Consider the following 14,548-nt stretch of genomic DNA (forward strand, 5'->3'; position numbering starts at 1 on the left):
TTGCAAAATTTTTACAAACTAATAAAAACGAAGTATTTGTATTTCTATTCAGAATTTAGAAACGTTTATTTTTGTTCTGGCGGCATTTGCTAAGTTTTATACGCATATAGGAAACTTTTACACATATTTTTGTACAACTTGAAATAAATGCATATACTAGTTGATAGACCCTACATTGCTCGACTTTAAGATTCTTTCATATTTATTTTTAACGCTGGAACTAATTTTGCATAGAATATTATTATATATTTATTGCCTGAATAATTTTTAATTAAAATCAGAATATCAGTTTCATCAGACGATTAAAAGAAAATTCATCGCTTACTTTCTCCATAAATTATTAATATTTGTTATATTAATTCTGTAAATTTTTTTCACAAATGTCGAAGTATAAGAAAGATTGTCTTCTTTTAAGCAAGGCCAAATCGGTACTTTAAAATTAATAAAAATACTGGCAAAAATTTAAAATAAAAAAAAAAGGTTGTTAAAATAAACGTGTTAAAATAAAAAAAGAAAGAAATTTAAAATATGATAAAAGTATTCAAAATTTAAAAAAGGCAAAACGTTTGATTTCTAACTGATCGAACATTTAATTAATTTTTACGCTTTCAAAAGTTCATAATTTGCGAAGTCATTGGCAATTAATTATTTAAATGTACGTAAAATTTTTTTTGTACTGCAGTTTACAGAAGCGTAACACTTGTTTTTGGGAAAATACTTTTCCAATTAATGGTTTATGTTCATTAATAATAATCAACTGAAACTTCTATTCATTTTCTTTAAATTCTTCGCCAATAAAAACCTTAAAAACAAAATTTGTATGTATGGTGTAATCCTTTTAATTTTTATGACATTATAATTTTTAAATGTTTTTATAAAAAACTGCGAATGTATAATTAAAAAAAATGTTAGTTCATGTTAGCAAACAAACAAACAAAAAGTTTGAAATTGTACTTGTAGAACACTGAAAATGATGTTTGGTGTTGTTTTAATCAGCCATTCAAAATAGGCTTAAAAAAAGTCAATGCCCAATATTTGTCATTCAGCTTTTCTAAAAATTAAAATATTTAAAAAATTTTTAAGTTGCCATGATAAATTTTTAAGAAAAGCTTTTTGGCCAGTCAGTCTCACAAAATATGGGAGAATATAGAAACATTCTACGTTTATAGCGAGAATATTTCATTTGCAACAAAAACTTTATATTTCTGTATAACTCGTAGTTTTTGTTTCAGACATTAAGAGAGCCGAATTTCATGTTATTCGTGTAATTGTTTTGAATAAATTAATCTATATTTCTTTATTCTGTTTATATTACCAAGAGCTATAATGCCGAGAAATACTTCTAAAATTATCTAATTGTAAAGAAGATAATAATAAAACAATAAAATCTTTTATTTGCCATAACCCTATGCCATGTTCTATTCTTTCACTTTATTAACAACACAGTTCGTTAATTTTATCTGTTCGTGAATCCACGAACCTTTTCTAAGATGCCTGTCGTGATATCTATCTTTCGGGAAAGGAAATTAATCAATTACTGTGTTCTTGCTTCGCGAACAAAGCGATACACTCCATGTAGACGTCAGGGTTACGCGCATCCGACATTTATGCTATGAATAATCGTTTAGTTCGCTTGTGATTTGCTAGGTGGCGCTAACGAGCAAGGATCAATGGATATCCCGCTTGCGGAATGGATATTATTTTTATTCTCTCCTTCATGTTTTCTCCCGTTTCCTTCGCTTAGCTTTCTCGTTCAGAATATGGATTCGTGCGAACCGGGGGAGAACAGTTTTCTGTTAAGTATAGGCATTCGAGTGCATTGAGACTATCAAATTACTTAATTTAAGTTAGCGAACTTGAGATATTTAATCTGATTTGCTATTAATCAGTTTAGTTCATTCACATCGAATCGTTTTAACTTTCTAATATATTGTTCCTTAATGTATCAGTTTAATCATGGAAAATTATACAAAAGCATATGATATGTATTTAATTGAAAATGATTATAGTAATTGGAACATCAGATATTCTTTCTAGGAAATAAAAATTAAATGCTAAATTGTAATATTCTTAGAAATTTATGATTATGTTTCTTAATTGTTAGATATGGCAGATTGTGTAATTATTTGCTCACTTCTAATACTATTTCAATATAATTTTTTTAATGTTTTTAATTGCATAATCAAATTTCTACTAAAATATTTATTCGGGTTTCATTTTCTGAAGTATTTCTGATAATATTACTGGCTACAAGTCTTGTGAATTGTAAAAAATCAGAAATTTATAAGCATAACTTTGTATTATCATGTAAAAATCTTGAAATTCGAAATTTAAAAGAATGATGGATGTGGTAAAGAACTGATCACACATAAATAAATGCATATTATTCAGCATATATTCACAATAGAAAAATTAGTATGAATCCTATTCTATACGATTCTCCATTTGATTGTTACAAACGAATTCGTCTCCATTTTGATTATGTTCCCTTATTAATTCGATAAATAATTTTGAATAGTTATTATTAATGATGGATCTCCTTTAATTTTCAAGAAAAGATCATAAACACACATAAATTTTGCTGAAAAAAAGGATAAGTTTTATATTTTCAAATGTCGTTTGGTTTTTCTTTCATTTCTTATTTTTTAAACTAACGAATTTTATTAAAAATGTATTATTCTACAATTTCTTATTTACAATTCTTATCACGATCATATAAGTCGCGTTTAAAGTGCAGAATTTCTGTTTCGATTAAGTTTCTGTTATTCCTGAGAAGGTCTTCTTTGATTATGAAACATCATTAATAAAAAATATTTAGTGCCTTTGTTGGAAACTTGCAACACATTGAAAATGAAAAATGCTTGATGTTTCTTATGTTTTCCCAATAATCCTGATATGAGAACTCAGTAATCAAAAAAGAACTCTGTAAAATGAATTTTTTAAATATTGTTTTTTAATTTTTAATTGAGTTTTGCTTAATGGTTTATTTTCATATATTTTTTTCCAATTTTGACTGTCATAAGTGATTTTTTTAAACGAAAACGGATGTAACAATTTATTTTTCATTGGAAAAGGCTTTTCCAGCGGAAAATGTTTTAAAAGCTTTGATTTAGTTTTCAAAAAAAAAAAAATTAACTATTCGCTTTTTTTCATTTAATAGATACACATAAATTTATTTAACATTTAGATATTTCACATACCATAATATTTTGTGAAAATCTGCAACTTGTATTGTTGTATTAAATTTACAAAGACCTAACTTTTGTATGAGCTTTTATTATTAAAAAAAAAAATGAAATTTTCAAAGAAATCGCCATTTTAACTTTTTTAACACTTATATTTTTTTGTGTATCTTTTAAAAATATGGTTGATTGTAAAATAATAAACATGGAACTGAAAATAATGCCTGGGATGTGTAGAAGTTTAACATCATAATATCAATTCTAAAATAAGTAGGTTGTGCTTTGAAGGCTAATTTTATTGCCATTTTACTTTATCTTGATATCTAGGAAATACAGTTACCAAGAAAAGAATATCTTAAATTACAAGTTTTAAACTCGATTGTGGAATTTCCTTTTGTAGATTCATTTTTAAAGCTAAAGAATCGATTAATTCTTCAACGTGTTTCTCTGAAATAATTTAACCACGCACCATACTGCAAGAGTAAATTTCTTCTTTTCAAAATATCACATTTCCTTCAAGAAAAAGAAATTTTGAATATTTTGATTAAAAGAATGCACGAAGGCTGGGAAAAAAATGAGAGAGGAGAGAAAAGAAAAAGAATCCTCCCATTTTTATTCTTTCCCGAATGGAACTTTATGTTAATCACTGCAACATGAAAAGGGCGAATAAAAATAATTAAAAAAAAAAAAATACCCAATGAAAAGATTACCCCTTCCTTTACTTGTGAAAGCGCCATCTATCGACCAACTCTGACTTCTTTGCACGTTTAGCAGTTACCATAGCAACGGACAACCCTTTTCCGATACTGTGTGCTTTGGAAGTTGCTCTCCCGTTGCTCTGTACCGAAATGAGAAGACAAGTTGGGGATTTTTTTTTTCTTTCTTCCCTCGCTACCTTCTTCCCGTCTCTCCCGTTTTTAATCTGCGCCATTTGCAAAATCTGAGCTGGGTTCTTATTTGAACTTGTTCATTTTGAACGAGCCATTTTGTGCCGTATTTTAATTTTCTTCCAGCTTCTTCACGAATTGCAATGAAACAAAATTTGGCTGAGATATTCGGCTACTTAAAAGTGTTTTCTTTTATTTTTAATTTCAGACGATTTGTTTTGTCTTCTGAAAATAAAATAATACTATCTATTAATTCAGATAACTTTAGAACAAGCTTGATTCAGACGAGCTAGGTTTATTTTTGCTTTTTATTGAAGATTTTCAGTTTAATGCAGACTTTCTTTTTGATTTCCTTTTTTCTCAGTTCTTTAGATGTTTTTTTATTTTATTGATAATGATCTGTATTAAAAGAAATCAAACATTTTATTTATGAATCTGTTTTCTATTAGTATTCACGTAATATTTATTTTAATTTATAATGTTTCGATGTTTTTATATTAAAATCAAAGAAGTATAACATTTTTTATATATAAAACAGCATTTTGAAAGCAGTCGTTAAGAAATTTTGAGGATACTCTTATCTTTAAAATTTTTTTTGTTGTGCTATTATATTGCTGTGTTTATTTTAATCATCTTCGAAATACGCACATTAACGGGCAAAAACTGATCACATAAGTCATATGTAAATTATTGTAATATTTATTTAGTTATTTTTTGACCAAACGATCTATTTTTCTATTCATATTATGCAATTCAATATCGTCATTGTGCATACCATTCATATATTTATTCATTCTTAATCTAATTATTAAGAAGGATAGGAATGGCATCATAAAATATCATCAGATTATAAAATTGATCAATTAATATGATTTAGTAAATATAATTCGGGTTGAAATGGCAACAGTATGTAGTAATATCACTCTTCATTATTAATGAATAGCGAATGATATCTTCTTGTGTTTTTGGATTCGAGATTTGTACTAATTTTTAAGTGTAATGAAAATTATGGTTATAAAACGTCTGCGTTTTTAATTCAAAACTTTTTTTTTTTTTTGAAAAAGAAAAATGTTTTGTAGTGCATTAATTTTTAAAATACCATTTCTGTCCCAAAAGTAAGTAGAGCTTTTCTACGTTTATGGAAGAAATTTATTGATAAGCATTTGACAATGTGTAGAATGTTTTATATTCACCTTGTAGAATGTAGAATATTCACCATGTGTAGAATGTTTTATCCTTTTTTTAGGTATCATTAACTTGGTTTGTTTAATACCAATTTTACATTTATAGTTTAACTTTTAGTGCAAAAATTAGAAAAACTTAATTAAAAGAAAATTAAATATTTAATTTCTCAAAATGTTGGCATTTAATAAATTTTAATCAAATTTCGACTAAAAGTTGATTACAATTCTTTTTTATAGGATTTTTCTTTAAAACAAAAACTGTTATATGTAGATTATGTATACAAAAAATCAAGATATCTCAATGAATTTAAATAATTTTTAAAAACCAAAATGATTGTAATTGATTAAAAGTAATGGTTATGTTTAACTGCGCATATTTTTATAAGCATATTTTAGCATAAAAACACATTTCCGACTCTCATTTATTTGTTTTTGTTCGATAAGGGAATAACGTGTTTCAAATTTAAGATCTGAATTGAATTATTCAATTTTTATATTGTTTTAAAAAATATGTAAAAATTGTGATTTTTTGTTTTTGTTTTCTAAATATTCTTTTCATTTATTTTTCAATGCAATTTTATTTCTAAATAATAAAAGTGTTTTTTAAAATAACGAATAATTTCTAAAACTTTAATGTTTATAATAAGTTTTTTTTTGTCCAAGACAGTTTTCTTTTAATTCATTTTGTGGAGGAATATTATGTTATATTTTAAATTTCCCCCTATAATTACTTTGTTGTTTATTCTGCATTATTTGTTTGGATTTATTCGAATTCGTATTTAAATTTTTACTCGATTTATTGAGTTGTAATTACATCATTAAGGATTTAAATTTTTGTCTTTTGTAGTATTTTTTTTTTTTGCATCACCTTTATTTAATTCTAAACCATTCTTTAATATTTAGACTTAGAAGAAATGCTGATATTTATGTGAAACTCATTAACTTTTCAAACACAAATTTGAAGTAGATTTAATATAAATTGTTTTAGAAATAATGAAACCAAATTCAGTACGAATTGCTATTACACTTTCCAAGTATATTCTATAATTCTGTTATAATGGATTTGAAAATAGAATAAATAATTTAATCTTTGCCTGAATTTTTTATCAAATATATTATTATATTTTCTCGGGTTTAATTTTTCTTTTATGGAATTATTATTTTATGGAACACAAAGTTTTTTTATGCCCCGTTATCAAATTATTGTTGTTTTTTTATAAATAATTAGAAAAAATTATTTATATAAATTATTTTGATAATCTCTTTTTAAAAAAACCCCGATATACATAGAATTATTTTTACTATCAGGAATTACATAGTTCCGCGAAAACATGGCTTTCAGCATTTTTGGAGTCTAATTTTATCGTTTCTGACATTTAATGATTTTCATTTACATCATAATTCAACAATATTTTTAATATCTGAAGTTCTTTTCATATACATGTGTTTATTTTATTGGTCAGTTAATAATAATAATTTTACATTTTGGTGTTTATATTTAACGCAATCATTATTTTATGAAGTTCGGCATTTTTTGTTTCAAATTTATATCATGCTTGCGCGGAAGTTCTATGTCTACTACCTTACAGGATTAGAAATCGATTATTTAATTTGTAGGTTTGTCCATTGATGGAAACAAATTCTTAAAATACGTTTGAAACTATTTCTGGTTGGGGAGGTATTAATGGAATAGAAATTTATTTGAATATCCCTGCCTTTTGAAGACAAAAATTAAGTTAGTTTTGGAAGTATGATTGGAGCGAATTTTTTCTTAGAAATATTCAGAAAACAATAATAAACAAATTTTATTTCCAATTTCTTTCAGATATTTTTATTCCATTTTCCCGAAATAAAATCGTTTATCGTTGTGTGTTTTTAATAATAGTTCTTTTTTTTAAAGGAAAAAACACATATTTTTTTCATACTTAAGCAAATTTATATCAATCAAATAGTTATTTTTATTGGAGTTAGTGTTTGTTTCCTCAGTTTTTTTTGATGCTTTAAAATCTTGGTATTTAAAGCAACAATTATTATCGTTTGAGCAAACGATATCCAGCAAACAATTTGAATAAATCTCTCTCCTCCAATCGGAGTTAGAATGAGAGAAAAAAAATAATTCATACAAATTTCGTATGATTTTTTTTTGAGATTTTTAAAACTGGAAAAGAGTTAGACATTTTTAATTTAGACAAGTTTATGAAAACATTATATAGAAAAAAAATCTATTATTTTCAAGTGTTTTTTTGATCTGTAAAATATTTTATAATGTTCCGACTATTTATTTAGCATTCGAAACACTTAATGACTGCTATCTAAAACTTTTTTGCCAACGGAAGTTTCAAAACAACACAAAATGCTTACGATTTTAATATTTTGATATTATTTATTGAATTATGCTATTAGGTTGAAAATTCTAACAATCCACTTTTCTCAACTTCTAACAGTGGTAATATAAAATATTGATAAATATTTTATTATAATTTAAATAGTTATAAATGTTATATTAGAAATTATTATTCTTTGGCTAATATATATAGAAATACCAACAAGTTTGCCAGAGATATTTGTAGTATTTAATTTCAATTTTAATCGCTTATGCATAACTTGCATAGTAATGAATAATATGATGAGAATTATAATTAGTATCTTTCTTCCTTTAACTTTTTAGAATGAAAAAGAATTCAATGAAATAACGAAAATGATTGGAATTTCATTAAAATATATTGTTAAAAATTATGCGAAGAATGCCAAAATTCAAGGTAAATTGGCGTTATTAGAGATGTAACTTTTTTTTAATCTTAAAAAAGATATAAATTATTTTTTGTGTAATAATATTTTCAGAAGTTACTTTTGGAAATCTTCATGGATTTAGCTTAGTTTTTGATTCATAAAAAAAATCTGAAATTTGAAAAAAGAAAAATATTGTTCCGAGGAGCACATTTGCTTTCTCCAAAGTTTATAAGCGCGAAATTATAGATTCAGCGGTCTGATTTGTAAAGCGCCAACATACATACATAGACACATATTCTCATTTATTAACTGTAGAGATATGCTATTTAATTCCTGAATTAATAAAACTTCATTGTTGTCGGGTAAGAGAAGTTTGAAGTTATCATTTGAAGTTAAATAGATCAAATATATAACTGTAGACCGTCTTATTTGTTATCCATTTGAATTTGGACACTAAACAAAAGGCTTGTATCTTCACAAAAATTTTAAACTGTATCGTTTTATACTTTAATTACTTTTTCATGTAACTTAATGAGTAGATATATCAATATGGTTGCGTTTGAATTTTTTATATTTACCTTTAGATAATAATAAGTGATAAATATTCTAAGTGAAAATACAGTTTCAGTTTTTAGAAATGCTGAAATTAGGAAGAACTCGTGGACAAATTATTTACGGTTAGATGTCTGACATGCGTGGATTCATAATGACTTTATTTTTTTATTAGTTCACGTTTAATCGGCGGAACTATTATAAAATAAAAAAGATTATTGTTTTTTCAAAATTTTAAAACTGTAATGTTTCCTCCTTTTTTTTTTCTTTTTTACAATATTTCTCCCTAATTCTGCTTTGATTCCTCTTTTTTTTTTCTACCAAATTCACAAGTGAAAGTAATTTTAGCTGAATTTATAAAATATTTATAATGACCTAATTCTTGTTTTTTGTGAAAAGTTTAATTTCTGTGACTTCTCTTTTCCCAGTCCTTCATTAGTTGTCATATTTAAACAAAAGCATTCATAGCGTTAGTGATATCCTCTTGACATTTTTCCATAACATTTCTTTTCAGATTTCGTAAACAATAGAATATCCATTTCTGATGAATGCATTTTCCAAAATATTAATAAACAAATTTTGCCAGATTTTGGAATAGAATGGCACAATCGACACCAATTTAAAACTAATTTTCTTTTGCGTGCTCAATTTTCTTTTGCATTACTTATATTTTCCTATATTTCAGATATCATCTTTTTGTATTTTGTCGCTGTTGAATTTTCCTAGCATTGTGCCCATGTAATTGTTTTCTGAAGAGTATATATATTTTAAGATTTCGAATGCTTATGAGTTTATTTATTCAAGAAGTTTGACTTATTTAACTCCATTATTCTTTGAAATATGTCTGTGTTTACTTTTTTTACTATTAGGAAATTTTAAGTATTTTGTCGTGGAATTCTAATTGATTTTTTCACCTGTTACTATGATAAAATGGGAGGAAAAAAATCATTGAAGGAAACGTTCCATTTTATGGCCAACCAGCTATTTAGTTCTTTTCGTTTACTTGTAGAGGGAAAAAAAATAAAGGCCAAAGCTTCATTTCAACTTTCGCATTTATTTTATTATCTAGCTAAGCTTTTAGGATTTCTTTATTCACCTTGAAGGAGGTGGTCTTTTCTTGTGGGCGGAAGGTGGAGCTATGCATTCTGAGGGAAAAAAATCTGTTAAATATTTGTGATTCATCACATAAATGGTCTTGGGCACATTCGCCGTTATTAGGTTTCTGGAGAAAAACACAGTTGTTAATGCTACTTTACTTTGTACAGCACAACTGTTAATCATTAAAAGTAGCGATACGGTAATAAAATGATAATACAGCTGGTGGAATTAATGAGTAATACTTCAGGTTAAGAACATTCCACGTTAGATATTGAATAATAAAACGCAACTATACTTATTTTTGCTACGCATGTGCCTGCATTCTGTGAAAACATTTCTGAAAATCGCTCAGGCTATTTTTGTATTAAATTTTCTCTTATGATTGCAGCATATGTTGTCTTCCACTGTTCATCATGATGTGACGTCATTAATAGTGTACAATATCAATGTTGTGAGGCGCAACCTTAGTATATTTGTGATGAGGTCTCGGTTTCGAGGCCAGAGGATTCCAAATTCGAAATTCAGTTCCTCGAATGAGAAACCATTTTTTTTAACCCTTGAAAGGACCATTTTTTTCTAGTCATATATTGTTAAAATATTTTTAGGCTTGAAATTAGAATAAGAAAAGGGATTCATTTAGCTTATTAGATCCATTTAATTTGATTAATTAATTAATTTGGTTAATTAATAATTAAGTATCAAATCAAGACACATCATTTTGTCTGAGATAAAGAACTGAAGCATCTAAATTTCTGTCTTTCTAAAAAAATTTGTCAGAACTTATGCCAACCTACATAAGTTCATACAGAGATTGATAAATTTGGTGGGAAGCATACTTCTCCCGGCCCTAGAAAGGGTTAACTTGATGCACATTAATCTGAAGTCATGGATCAACTGTCCTCCGGATGGACTCTGTAGAGGCTGCTAGCTAAAATACTGTTTTTATTATTTGATCATGCTTGAAAATTGTGGTATCCATTTCCAAAATAGACATCGTGTTGATATAAAATGGAATCCCAATGTGACTAAACTAATATGCAGCAAAATGACATCTCCACTCTTATGTTGTGACACGGAATGTAAAAAGTATGCATAATAACTTACAATAATGGAATTTATTCCAATTTTAGTATAATACAATATTATTATGCAATAATATTCTACAGAGACGGGTATGCATAAAATAAAATTCCGACTAAAACTGCCCCTAAGATGAACCGTTTTTAATATTATAAGTATTTATAGTATAATATTATAAGTATTTATAGTTTCAATATTTTTTTTTTGCACTAATCGAAATGGAAAAAGAATATTTAGATGAGATATTTTAATTAAAAATATTAAAATATTAAAACCAGTTTAATATCTGATTTTTCCCCCGTCGAATAGCATAATTGTTGGAAATAAAAATGAAAATTCCTATAGTATGCTATTTCGATCGACATTTCATTTCAGTTACATTGATTATCAACAGTTTGTGTACAAACTTTTTGATAATTTGCAATTTTTTTTTAATGCGTGAGATTCTGTTTATATGACGAAAAGAAACGTGTATCAAATGCATATATATGCTCATCAATAGTACTATGTGAGGTAAATGATAAATGATTCCGATTCTTTTTCTTATCTGACACGATTATTACAACTTATCATCTTAAAGTTATAATCTTACTCAGGCAGTCACAATTTATTAACATCCTGTGTGTGTGCTTTTTGTGAAAATTTCAAAGGAATTTATCGGTCGTTGAAATTCTTGCCTTGGGAAACTTATTATTTTACTCTGCAAATCTATTAAGAAATGGGGAAACACCCTCTTTTCTTGTCTTTTTAATGTATTGCTATACAAATTATTTCTTAAAGGAATATAAAAAAATATTATCTGCAATATGTTTTGTTCATATGGAGTTAACATTTCTCATTGCTTGGACTTTTACTCCCAATATTTTATTAAGATTTGATAAGGTCATCTTTTTTATTTTATTTTAAAAAACATCAATTTCTTTAAAAAATATACAGAATCTCATATTCTAAATGATCATATTATATCTTGTCTATTATAATTTTAAAAACAGAAGGTTTTATTTAAAAGTAAAGAGTGTTTCAAAATTAACGCAATTTGAATTTGCCACCATTCGTGCAGTAAATTGTTGGCAACCCAATTAAAAAACATTTGACTGTTTATAGTTTATTGGGAGTAATAATGAAGCGTTATCGATAGAACAACGTCTAACGCAAAATTTAAATAAAATAAAAAACACAATTTTTTTCTTAAAATTGTTTTTTTTTTATTGAATCGTAATGTACACAGGATAGGATTATGTATGGATTAACACAAAACGCAAATGGCCTCCACGGCTTTGCTGGTACATACGCACTCTTTTGCCGAAATTTTCCATCACCGTTTTGCATAAATGTGACCGAATTTCGTTGATGCAACGTTGAGTTTTCTCCTTCAATGCGTGTGTACTTGTGGGCTTCTTGGCATAGACCTTTGAATTCAAATAATTCCATAAAAAGAAAATCCAATGGTGTTAAATCACACGGTCTAAGGGGCCAATTTTCAAATTTTCGCATTATGGCCGCCAGAGTTCCATTATTATTGAAATATTGTTTAAAAAAGAAAATCGTCTAACATCCCATTTTTACTAACTCTAAACTGTCAGCTCTCAAATGGTTTTTTTAATAGGATTGCCAACACTTTAATGCACGAATGGTGGCAAATTCAAATCCTGCGTTAATTTTGAGACACCCTTTATAGCACCAAAAATAGAAATCACCAGCAGTGAACGAGGTTAGAACTTTAAATAAGATTAATAAATTATTTACTATTTTTGAGCAGCGCTGAAATATTACATCTCAACTACATATTACATTTCAACGTAGTTTAAGCTCAAATTACTGTTGCAGATTTATAAATCATACCTATCAGTCAAATTGAAATCAACATTACATTTTAAGCAGAAAAGTTGAACTAATGATGGTTATAATATTTTTTTTTCCTAGCTGCTGCATTAAGATTTAATACAGCTGTATCAGAATTGGCTTATTAGGTATTTTTATTTTGCAAAAAGCTTCAGACTAGCTTTATAATGTTTTAAAAAACACTAATGAGCCATATTGTTTAAAAAATGGTTGCTTCTGTTCTTTTTTTTTAACCTATTGTTTGTTGTTATTTATTATTTTATAAGTTACATTTTGCATTATTATTTTCTAATTTTGCTTTTTAGTTTTGCTTTATAATTTTGCTATTGCATTATTTTTTAAAGTTTTGTTTGCTGTAGCCGCCTATTTGATTTTCAGCTTCCCAGCGCTTTATTGAACCTTCAGATTTGGAACGATCGCTGCTAGACCCCTACGGTAAATACTGCTTATTGTTTTCTTTTTTTATCCTTATTTTTTTTATTTTTGTTTGCTTTTTGTTGACAACTATAATTTAAAATGTTTTCAGTTTTCCTCTCTCATTTTTCGTTGAAATATTTTTATTATTTTTAGGTGAGAAATTATACGGACGATTTTTTTCCCCAATCGTTTTTCAGAGAGTTACTGTTCAGCTAATCATCGCGATATATTATTATTTTTTTTACCAATTATTTGCCTGATTGTTCTTTTCTTTGTATTGCCGCATTTTAATTTAACTTTTATCAAACCTGTACTTATTCATATGGATATAAAAAGTAGTGCTTATTAGAAAAGTAAAAAAAAAAACCTTTAAAAATGGCCACTTTAAGACGTGTTTAATGACGCATGAACTGTTAGTGGTCTTTTTTCCAACGCACAAAAAAAATTAGTTTTTTTCCCCCGACCTTAAATCTCTCAAGCGAAAACGATTTTTTTTTTTACTATAAAGTTTATTTGATTGGCCGACTTGATATTAAAATCGATCGGCCTTTCATTTAAAGACAAGGCGGATATACATTCAGATTTCATAAAGTAATAAGTTTTCGTGTTTACTTTATAAACTTACCGATATAAAAAGGAACGTTATGAAAAAACTCTATTCTTTGTAAACTTTCCTTAAAGAAAAAAAGTTTCATAAAGAGTTTTATAGATGAAAAATAACTATTAGATTAGATAAATATATTGTTGAATATTTAAGTTGAGGAATAGCTTTAAAATTTATTCAAAATGTACGTTAAGAGGTTGAGAGTGGATTGAATTCTGGGCTAAAAATTTTAAAAAAATGTTTACTTTATTTTCAGTGTTCCTTTTTCTAAGAACTGTTCTTCAGTTATTTATTACAGTATTATATTTACAAAGAAAATGTAAATATTCAACTTCTTTTTCAATCAGCTTGAATTTTATTTATATGATCTGGCACGTACCAGCACTTTTTAATATATATTATTGTATTTTATAATTAAAAACGTGTAATCTTCTAGGCAAATAAATGGATTTAATGATAAAATCTTTTATACAAGTATTGATTTTACAAGATGTCATTTTTCGCTGATATCTTGTAAATGAATATGCAACTTTAGTATGAATTTCGATAAATGGTTAATATTCTCTCATGTAGCTCTCATTATCCGCACATTCTATAGCTTTCTGATGCGGATTTTGATCTGTATTTTCTAAATGAGGAGTATTAACATATAAAATGAGCATGCTTTCTAAGTCAGTTCTGTTCGATCATCTTTTCCTATGATGATAGTCGTTTCAATTTTTGTTTTCATATGTGTTTAATATAAAACATTTGCCAAATAGTTTTATATTTGACTGAGTTGTTATTCTTACATCAAGTATTAAGAAGTAAAAAAAAAACAAAGACGCTAAAGATAATAAAGATATTTTTTAAATAAATGCTTCATTTGTTTGTTACAGATCAAAATCACTTTCGAACATCAAATCCTCGTTAATAGATAGTTTTAAAGCTGGCAGTACCCGTAGCTGTGCATTTGATCATACAGTTGAACGG

General features: G+C 26.7%; 1 protein-coding gene across 7 annotated transcripts in view; it reads left to right on the forward strand.

Annotated features, from left to right (window-relative positions):
- LOC129980573 (zinc finger protein rotund-like) overlaps positions 1–14,548 on the forward strand; it is a 424,990-nt gene that overhangs the window by 180,804 nt on the left and 229,638 nt on the right. For 4 of the 7 annotated variants that reach the window (XM_056090935.1, XM_056090938.1, XM_056090934.1 and 1 more), the window contains one exon: positions 12,934–12,990. The exons of the other annotated variants lie outside the window; for them this stretch is intronic. In XM_056090935.1, the coding sequence (XP_055946910.1) occupies positions 12,934–12,990 (57 nt within the window). The remainder of the gene's footprint in view (positions 1–12,933; positions 12,991–14,548) is intronic. 7 annotated transcript variants of the gene reach the window in all.

This window comes from Argiope bruennichi, chromosome 8 (genome assembly GCF_947563725.1).
Source record: "Argiope bruennichi chromosome 8, qqArgBrue1.1, whole genome shotgun sequence".
NCBI classification, from domain to species: Eukaryota; Metazoa; Arthropoda; class Arachnida; order Araneae; family Araneidae; genus Argiope; species Argiope bruennichi.